The sequence below is a fragment of the Canis aureus genome, chromosome 7 (assembly GCF_053574225.1).
Source record: "Canis aureus isolate CA01 chromosome 7, VMU_Caureus_v.1.0, whole genome shotgun sequence".
Classification (NCBI taxonomy): Eukaryota; Metazoa; Chordata; class Mammalia; order Carnivora; family Canidae; genus Canis; species Canis aureus.
This window is the reverse complement of record NC_135617.1, coordinates 67,575,328-67,585,420: the sequence shown is the minus strand read 5'-3', so window position 1 is coordinate 67,585,420 and position 10,093 is coordinate 67,575,328. Positions and strand designations below refer to the sequence as shown.

At 40.5% G+C, this 10,093-nt stretch overlaps 1 protein-coding gene across 8 annotated transcripts in view; it reads right to left on the bottom strand.

The window, feature by feature from the left end:
- Positions 1–1,111: 1,111 nt before the first annotated feature.
- SLC26A8 (solute carrier family 26 member 8) overlaps positions 1,112–10,093 on the bottom strand; it is an 83,838-nt gene continuing 74,856 nt past the window's right edge. For all 8 annotated transcript variants that reach the window (XM_077904269.1, XM_077904268.1, XM_077904275.1 and 5 more), the window contains 3 exons: positions 6,891–6,945; positions 6,613–6,797; positions 1,112–1,910 (listed from right to left, as the gene is read on the bottom strand). In XM_077904269.1, coding sequence (XP_077760395.1) covers positions 1,482–1,910; positions 6,613–6,797; positions 6,891–6,945 — 669 coding nt within the window. In that variant the 3' untranslated portion in view covers positions 1,112–1,481. The remainder of the gene's footprint in view (positions 1,911–6,612; positions 6,798–6,890; positions 6,946–10,093) is intronic.

The window sequence follows — 10,093 nt, the reverse complement described above, 5'->3', positions numbered from 1 at the left end:
CAGTTATGGTTTTTTTTTAAAGATTGTATTTATTCATCCATGAGAGACACAGAGAGAGACAGGCAGAGACACAGGCAGAGGGAGAAGCAGGTTCCCTGAAGGGGCCTAATGAAGGACTCAATCCTGGATCCCAGTATCACAACCTGTGCCACCCAGGTGTCCCTAGGGTACAGTTGTTTATGACCTTGAGCTAGTTACAAAACTTATCTGAATTGCAGTGTATGCATTTAAAGTAGGGCTAATATTGTTCTATCTACCCCCCAGTTTGAGGTGTACATGGAGCAGATGCTTAGTAGATGTATGTAGAATGAGTGATTGCACATGTCATCTCTGTGATAGGAGACACCTATATTTTAACAAGAATTTCACCAACATATGAGAGAAATTTAGTACCCAAACAAGAGGAATCGTATTTATTTATTTATTTATTTTTAGGAATCTTGTTTATTGAGTGGAAAATAAAATTCAGGATTACATGTATCTTTGCCCAGGGGCTCATATTTCTCTCTGCTTACAGCTTAATACTAGAATTTTTAAATAGGAAAGTGGGATTTTTTTTCTATGGATTTGGACCAAACTAGTAATGACGGACTTTTTCAGTTTCTAAGAGGTTATGTCTGTCACAGACATTAAGTTTGGTCCACTAAGAATAAAGATTCTAGACTGCTTGCATGTTAAAAACTTGTAAGAAAGCAGCAGGGGAAAAAAAAAAAAAAAAAAAGAAAGCAGCAGTGGTGAATGTGAATATGAATACCAAAGAGAGCTGTATAGAGCTAACATTCTCATCAATTGGTACAGCTGACTGGTCTTCTGAAACAGTGGTAGGGTAAGATCCTGACCTTGGAGTGATGGCAAAAGTGTTTTCAGCCTAACAATTCCTTTTACTACAAGCCTCATAGGCTGGTCTAGCTTAACCTACTTTTTTTCCCTATTTCTACCATCAGCACAGTGAAGATACCTTGCATATAAAATACAAATGCTATCTGGGTTTTCCTTTTCTTGCTCATCTCTTCTTCACCATGTCCACCCACTTCTGGAATTTCTCCCACCCAACATTTCCTTAGGAATACAGAATACAGAGAAGGGAAAAGATGCAGGAGGGGTCCAAATATAACAAGAGTTATATATTTTATTTGAACCTCATCTCTTTGGAGAAAGGGAAACAGAGATGAGAGGAGTAAGTTAGAGATGGTTGGACAATATCCTCAGAAGTATGGGGAGTGCAAAGAAGAAAATTTTTCACTAGAATATCTGCTGAAGGTGAAATAAGGTAAGCCTAGGTAGGGAATTCAGAGATAATTCTTAGTATTTAGCGTTGTGATCTGGGAGTAAGATCCCAGTGCTGAACCCAGCAGGTAGAGGAGTCCCAAAACAAGGATTGCTAGTATGTAACTAGTCTAGGTCTTCTGACCAAGTGAAGCCATTGGGAAGGGAAGGAGGATTTGCCAAGGGAATCTTACTCCTTATTCCCAGTTCATTTCCTAAGTGTTATTGCCCTTGGGTGAATATGAATTCAGACCCTGATGCCTCCTCTCCAATGACTGTGTCCTAGGCCGAGCCTGACTTGGGGAGCCAGGAGGCATAGACTGATACAGAGGCCAGTACTGCTGCCGAGGAAAAGTCTGAGCCCTTGGTCTGGGCATGGACTCAGACTCAGGCTCCATCTCCAATCTAGGCCCTAGCTCTGGTTCAGGCTCTAGCTCTAGCTCTGACTCAGGCTCCATCTCATGATCCAGGTCTAGCTCTAGATCTAGCCCAGTTTCTTGTTCTGACTCCAGTGTGGGCTCCAGCTCCAGGTCTAGCTCCAAGTCCTCCTCTGTTATTGGTCTCTGCATCATGGTGTAATCTGGATTTATGTTTTTGGAGACTTCTAGAAGACCGCTGCTCATTTTATGTTTTGACTCTTCATTCTAAAATACACACAATTAGATGGGTTAAAATTTCCAATTAAATTTAACTTTTGAACAGTCAAGGACTCTCAGAATACAATAGGACTTAAGATATAAGAAATCATATGTTCCTGGTAAAGTTGAAACTATTTCTGGCTTATATCTGCTTTTCATCTTTGTACCCTCCTGTTCCTTGTTTACTCACTATTCCTCAGGCTCTGTCAATCCATAACTTGTGATTTCTTTGGCTTTTCTAGCTAGCCTGGATTTTATGGTCAATCATTAAAACTGCAGTGGTCTTGGCAGCATCCTGAAACAACCTGTCTTCTTGATCTTACTTGTCTTCCCAACCCCCAGTGTAATTTTGGTAGGACACAGAAAGCCCTTTGTGACCTAGCCTGTTGCCATCTTCTTTAGCTTTATCCACATCTGTAGTCCCCACCCTTTGCTCCAGCCTTAAAGTTAACCAAAGATGTCAGACTTTGCTTACCTTTGCTCATGCTGCTCCCTGTCCCTGGCTTGTCCTTCTCCATCTTGTCCATATACACTTATTCATATTCCAAATTCAGATCAAAGATGACCAACCAGGATCATAGCTTCCTTTGTGTTCCAACTATACCTCACTCACACCTCTATCATAGTGCCAACAATATATTACCTCATTTATTTACACACTTATTTCCCCTATTAGTCTTAAGCTCCTTGAGGTAGTGCCTGCCTTTAGATATCCCCAGTACCAGACATTGAGTATGTCACATAGCAGATGCACCACATAGCAGATGCCCCCCATAGCAAGCCCCACAGTAAAGCCTGGTGAATCAGCTTTACAGCAGCATTCCACAGAATTCACAACTTTCACCTCTCCTGAAACAAGTTTTTCTCTTCCACCATACGACATTCTTTTGCTTTCCCTCCTTCCTTTCTGGTTGCTTCTTTCTGGTCTATTTGTTGTCTCCTCTACTTCTTTTGGACTTCTAAATGTTGGCAAGACCCAGGCCTCAATTCTGGGAACTTCTCTTCTGCACCTATACTCCTTCCATAGGCAATTTTATTTAGTCTCATAATTTTCATCATCATCTATGTGCCAGTGATTTTTTTGGCTATAATCCTTCCCCTTATCTGCTCGCACATATACCCATTTTCATTCTGACATCTCCACTTGGATGTTTAACAGGCATCTTGAATTTAATACATCCAAAGTAGAACTTTTTCCTCTCTTCAGTCCCCTAGCTTAAATGCCAGAAAAGTTTTTTGACATATTCAATATCCAGTCTTAATATAAGTCCTAATAAGAATGTTAGTAAACCAGAAAAGTACTTTTTAAAAACAGAGTAAATATAATGTCTATCTTAACCCAACTGTTAACCATTATCCTTAATAGAGATACACAAGAAGTTTTTCTCATGAAATTCGGGAGTAAGACAAGACAGCGCACAATAACTGAAATTGTTCTGGGAGATCTAGCTAATGCCATAATATGTGATACTGAAATAAGAATTTTGACAACTGGAAAATAAGGTATTTATATTATTTCTAGAAAATAGTTTTCTAGTTAGAAAACACAAGAGAATTAACAATGAAACCTCTTAGATCTAATAAAAGGACTCACAAAGTTGGCCAAATAATACACATCAATAGGTTTCCTATGGGCTAGCAATTGCCAGGTAGAAAATATAATGAAAAAGAATGTTCATCTTAAAAAGCAATAAAAGTATAAAACAAAGTATGAAGTATTTAGGATTTGTCTATATAAATAAAACCACAAAACCTTACTATGAATGCAACATTTAAACAGACTAAATAAATGTAAAGACAGCCCATGTTCCCATATAGGAAGAACAAATATTGTAAGGATATCGATTGTCAAATTATTTTATATTTTTAATGCAGCTCTAATGAGAATTCCAATGGGATTCTTTTTTGGGGGAGGTGGGGTTCTGACAAAAGATTTAAAAGTTTGGAAGAGGATGATCCCTGGGTGGCTCAGCAGTTTAGTGCCTGCCTTCAGCCCAAGGCCTGATCCTGGAGTCCCAGGATTGAGTCCCATATCGGGCTCCCTGCATGGAGCCTGCCTCTCCCTCTGCCTGTGTCTCTGCCTCTCTCTCTGTCTCTCATGAATAAATAAATAAAATCTTAAAAAAAAAAAATGAGTTAGCTCAGAATGGTTAGCTGTACAGATGAAAAATAAAGATTACTCTTTAACACCATATACTGAAATACATTCTAACTAAAGAGTATAATATATAAACACTTAAAAACATAAAAATCTAGAAGAAAATATAAATGATTAATTTACTTCCTGAGAATGACATTCTAAACAAAAGGCAAATGGAAAATAAGAAAAGGCTAATATAGGAAAGACAATGTAATATGTAAAGCAAATCTGCCAAGTATATCATCATTATAAATAAAATAGAGAAAATTCCACTTATAGTAAAGGCAGACTACATAATTCAGACCTCCTACTGAGTACAGCCACAAGAGCTGGGTAAAATATTTTAAGACTTCTGCTTGAACACACTATAAAGCTAACAAGATCATGAAGATCTACCAGGCCAAGATTTGGAAAAGGTGAAAATCTATAGAGGTGAGTCTGGCATTTGGGACCACTTTTGTGAAGGTATTTGATGATCTTGAAGTGACACATATATGCAGAACAGTGCTTTTGACAGCTTTTAGACCTTAAGGGTTGCCAAAATTGCATTCCAGGGCCTGCCAAGGGGGAGCCTGTGGCATGCCTTCCCACAGACTGTGGCTGGACTGTGGGTCATCTGGATGGCCTAGAACACCTCAAGTCATAAAATCAGGTCAGTTATTTTTGGATTCCTAGTGCCTCTAGGTACTTGACAAAACAATAAATTTTTTTCCAGAAGAAAAATATCATCCTGGGCTTCAAATTATTTTTATAAACATTTTCTAAATACAATGTCTGGCACACACCCAAAGATTACCAGGCATGTTAGACTTTGATAGTGAAAGATGGACATTGAATCTCTAAGATAGTAGTTCTCAAAGTGTGGGTTCTACAGCAGTAGTATCAGCATTACTCAGTACTTGCTAGCCATGCAAATTCTCAGGCCCTACACCAACCCTACTGAATCAGAAATTCAGGAGATATGGGGCACAGAGGGGCCCAATAGTCTGTTTTAAAAGCATATTTTGGTGATTCTGATGCGTACTAAAGTTTGAGAACGACAGGAAATCACCAAGCATAAGCAGGAGGACCTCTGGTCAGAAATGTTGTTAAGAGAATTATTGCTCTAGGTAGGGATGAACCTGAGAAACTGAGGATTCATCCAACTGAAAGGTTTTGTGTTTCTATGATCTTACAGAGAGGAGTGGAGTATAGAGCAAAATAGAAAGAATATGTCCATTCAGGAAAAAGTTCTGGATAAAAAGAGGCACATAACCTGTGAGAATTCTCAGTAAACCAGGGAAATCCATTACTTTAAAAAGAAAAAGAAAGTGGGGGTGCCTGGCTGACACACTCTGTGGAGGATGTGACTCTTGATATTAAGGTTGTGAGTTTAAATCCCACATTGGCATAGAGTTTACTTAAAAGAACAAGAAAGAAAAAGGCCATGTTTTACAAGCTTGGATAGCTTTTACTTTTTAAAGTATTCAGAAAGACTTATTACTCTTGTAATACTTCTCTTGTCATAGAAAATTCAAACATTATTAAAATGAATTAAGTCAAAGAGTCAGGGGTTTAATAAAAACATTTTCTAGTCATTAGATAATATTTGGTGTCCATCTGTATTTTAATTTCCTTTGCTTTGTGATAAAACAAGGGGATATCTTTAACCTTTATAGACACTGATTTTTTTTTTTAAAGATTTTATTTATTCATGATAGAGAGAGAGAGAAGCAGGCTCCATGCTATGCTGGGAACCCAACACGGGACTCAATCCTGGGACTCCAGGATTGTGCCCTGGGCCAAAGGCAGGCGCTAAACCACCGAGTCACCCAGGGATCCCCTAGACACTGATTTAAAAACATTGAAATAGGGCAGCCCAGGTGGCTCAGTGGTTTGGTGCCACCTTCAGCCCAGGGCGTGATCCTGGAGACCCAGAATCAAGTCCCACATCAGGCTCCCTGCACGGATGGAGCCTGCTTCTCCCTCTGCCTGTGTCTCTGCCTCTCTCTCTGTCTCTGTGTCTCTCATGAATAAATAAATAAAATCTTAAAAAAAAAAAGACACTGAAGTAGGCCCAAAGTCTTTATTTAGTGTTAATAAATGGTTGAAAGTTCTGGCTTTGGTCAGGTTGAGTAAATCTTATATTACTCCCGATGGAGATAAGAGACAGAGTGTTAGATTGGCAAGTCTTTACCTCTGCTAGTTCATCAGTTCTATTATTCATGCCAAGGGTGGTGTAGGGATGGATTCTAAAGGTATAGCTAGGGGAGATATTTAAAATATTCAGTAATTAGGATGGCACTGGCGCCAACCAAGCTTGCTGTAAAAGGATCCTTGAGACCTCTGCTGGGTTGGGTAACACTCTCTTCAGTTGGGAAAGGGTCCTGAATGGGGTCCAGATACCATGACAGTATGGGGAACATGGGACTCAGTTCTACTGCTATTTACCCTCTGCTAAGGGAGCACTCCAACATCCCAAAGTCTGGCACAGACATACTCAAAAACCTTTTCTGGACATTCTCATCTCTAGTTAATCAGATATCTCCCCCTGCTCACCCCCCACCATGATGCTTCACATCATCCAACCTTGTCTGTTTCTGAGAAGGTTTCCTGTATCACTGTCTCAGATTCGTCCATGCTTAACTCGGATGACTCTGGAAACTTCCTTGACAAGGCAAACAGCACAGCGTCGTGGAGGGTGAGGAACAGCTGGGCCTTGGTGATGCCAGCGTCAAAGAAATCATTCCTCTCAAATGCCCTGACCACAGAAGCTACAAACCAAACCCAGAACATACACAGGGTCAGACACCTGGGGAGAGCACACAGGGTGCAAACAGCACTCTCATAGGGTAAAGGATACTCACAATGACACCCTGAAATGAGTACCAAAATGTTGGCATTTTGGAAAGCATTGCACATCTGTGAGGAGAGAGTAAACCAGTATTAGTGATCTTCACACTCACTAGGAAAGATCCTTCTAATTATCTAAGTTTTAATACCCCTTTGGTCATTTACTTGTCTGGAGTATATGTACCTCTGTATTCCAATTTAGCTCTATAAACTTTTGATGAGTGGATTTCCATATGCCAGGAAATATCTCAAGTGCTGGGAATACAAAAAAGAATCAGATGTTCTCATGGAGGGTGGGGAGTGATATGGAGTGTTGCCCATGGTCTCAGGTGGGAAACAGTTCATGTAAAGAGATAATGCTCCTGAAGATAGCACTCAGAGAGAGACAGGTACAGATGTGATGGGAACACACTGGGTAGCCCTCAAGAACAGCCATATCATGGTATTATTGCTTAGTGTATGCATATGACCTCCTTCTCTCTGGAGTTCACTGAACAGAGGAGGAAAAACAAAACAAAACAGAACATGGCCCAGAGAAGGTCAAATGACATAGTAGAGGATGGAATCCAGGAATCCTGAGACTCATTTGAGTCTCTGCTCTGCAAAATTGCAGAACTGCTCTGCAAAATTGCATTTGACTTTAGTGAAACATCAGGTATTTATTAGTATCAGGTTACTAAATATCAGATACTGATTTCAAGTTTACTTCAGCCAATATATGTGCTCTAGAGCAATAACTCTTAAAGTTCGTATTAACCTTAATACTCTTGTATTGATTGGACTCCAACCCTGAGCACTGTTAAAATATCAAAAGACACACAAAAACAGACTCTACTTCTTTCTCTACCAAGAAGAAACAAGAAAACCATTCTTGATCATACAGTAAATCATAAAGTCATTTCATAAAGAGACACTGTGGACATACTCTAAATGACAAACAACATGATTGACATTCTATGAATTAGGGAGAAGCTTAAATTGAGTGATTGTCTCTCATAAGAATGACTGCTGGTGGGCATCTGGGGGGCTCAGTCAGTTAAGTATCCGACTCTTGATTTCAGCTCAGGTCATGATCTCAGTTTCGATCTTGTGCCCTGCATTGGGCTCCAAGCTCAGCAGGGAGTCTGCTTGAGATTCTTTCTCTCCCTCTGCCTCTGCTTCTCCCTCTTGCTCTCTCTCTTTCAAATAAATAAATACATCTTTTTTTTTTTTAAAGAATGACTTCTGGGATTTTTCTTGGCAAATTTAAATTTTCAATGATGAAGTAAACAAAAAATAATGATTTCCTCCTATAAGGCAGTAAAGAATGATTATAGAAGGAATGAAGAAACCTGTATCTTTAAGGTGAGAAAGTATACCATGAATTTCCAAAGGCTGTCAAGTAAAGTGTTTACATTGCCTTCATGTTGGGGCTGGAGCTGAAAGTCATCAATGTAGGCCAGGTGTAGATCGGTTATGCCAAGGACTAGAACATACGGTGCCTCCGCAAAAAAGGCAGGGAAGAGGGAAGAGAGAGGAGAGGACAGGATGGCACTAGTGTACTTCAGAGCAGAGAGAAGAGTGGTATAAAGCCGAACGCTTTGAGTTCCCATGCTGGACAGGCCACTTATTAGCTGTGAGCCTAGAACTCTTCAGATGAAATATGGCTTGCCTCTCAGGATATTGGGAGAATTAAATGAGAGAGTGTATATGAATGTGTCCAACACGGTCTGGCATGTAGCAGGCATTTGATAATGTAAGTTTAATGAAATCTAAAGTGGTAACTAGTGTACAAGAGTGGGAGAAGAGAACACAGCCCAGCAGTGCAAACTGATGGAAAAGCCCCCAAATTAAGACATAATCAAGTATAATGGAATCTCAAAATGGGATAGAGAAAAAAGATGTCGTAGGTTGAAGAGCCTTTAACATTAACCTCTTTCAAACCTCTTAATTTTTAGATGAGGAAATGAAGACCCAATACAATTTACAAAACCATCTTGGGTCAGATGGATGGCCAACAGTAGCAAAGCCAGGACAGTGCACACATCCACAGACTGCCAAGCAGAGTTCTTTCTGCTATGAGAAGTTTCCTGTTGCCTCAGACCAAACAGGAGCTGGACTCACTTAAAAGAGAATCATATTTCTTTAGGAGTAAGGTTTGATAAGATAGGATCAGAGGATAAAAGAAGGAAAATCAAGCAAAAGAGTAGATCTCAAAAAAAAAAAAAAAAAAAAAAAAAGATGGATGCATCCAGATCTGGGGAGTGAGTGTTCAGGTTATTTAAACCTGAGCCAGGGATCCCTGGGTGGCGCAGTGGTTTAGCGCCTGCCTTTGGCCCAGGGCGCGATCCTGGAGACCCAGGATTGAATCCTACGTCCGGCTCCCGGTACATGGAGCCTGCTTCTCCCTCTGCCTGTGTCTCTGCCTCTCTCTCTCTCTCTGTGACTATCATAAATAAAAAAAATAAAAAATAAAATAAAATAAACCTGAGCCATCATCAACAGGAACAAGAGTGAGACAGAGAGCTGTAAAGGGAATAAGCTGGCTGAAAAGTGGATATTGTAGTTACAAGGCATTAACAATAAAGCCAATATGGTTAGTTGTGCCTCTAAACTGTCTGTCCACACTGTGTAAGAATGAGAGGAATTAAAACTGAGAAACCAGAGAGTAGGAGAGAAGCCAGGCCTTAGGGACACAGCTATGAAAGGAACAGTTGTCCCTGCCCTTTTTATCCAAAGATGCAGGCAGTGAGGAGGGATCTGGGGAGATCCTACAGGGCCTGGACTAGGAAGCCCCAGGCTTGCAGTGTCATCTTACCACATGTCCCCACCTCTCAGTGCATTTTGCAATGTCTACCTCAGAGCAGCTGCATAGTGGAGGTTTCTTGGCATGTTTTTTTCTGTAGTATTCAGACCTGTTCCTTGAAAAGATCTGCAGCGAACTCCTAGGATATACTGGGAGTTGCTGGGTGTGTGGCACAGATTGCTGCCTCCATGGTATTAAAATGTCCCGCTTTCGAGTTTCTGAGAAATAATCTGCCATGCTTAGAGAACTAACCCCAGTTCAATAAATCAGGGTGGTTTGTTTCCTTTTCACTCTGGTTGACCTTAAACTGTCTTTAGTAGCCAAATTTCTGGTGGCCCCAGAGTCACACAGCAGCTGATTAGTGGCTGACAGGACTCAATCAGGATCGGGGCAGGCGGGGGCACAGGTAGGAGGGCATCAGAGCCCTTGTGA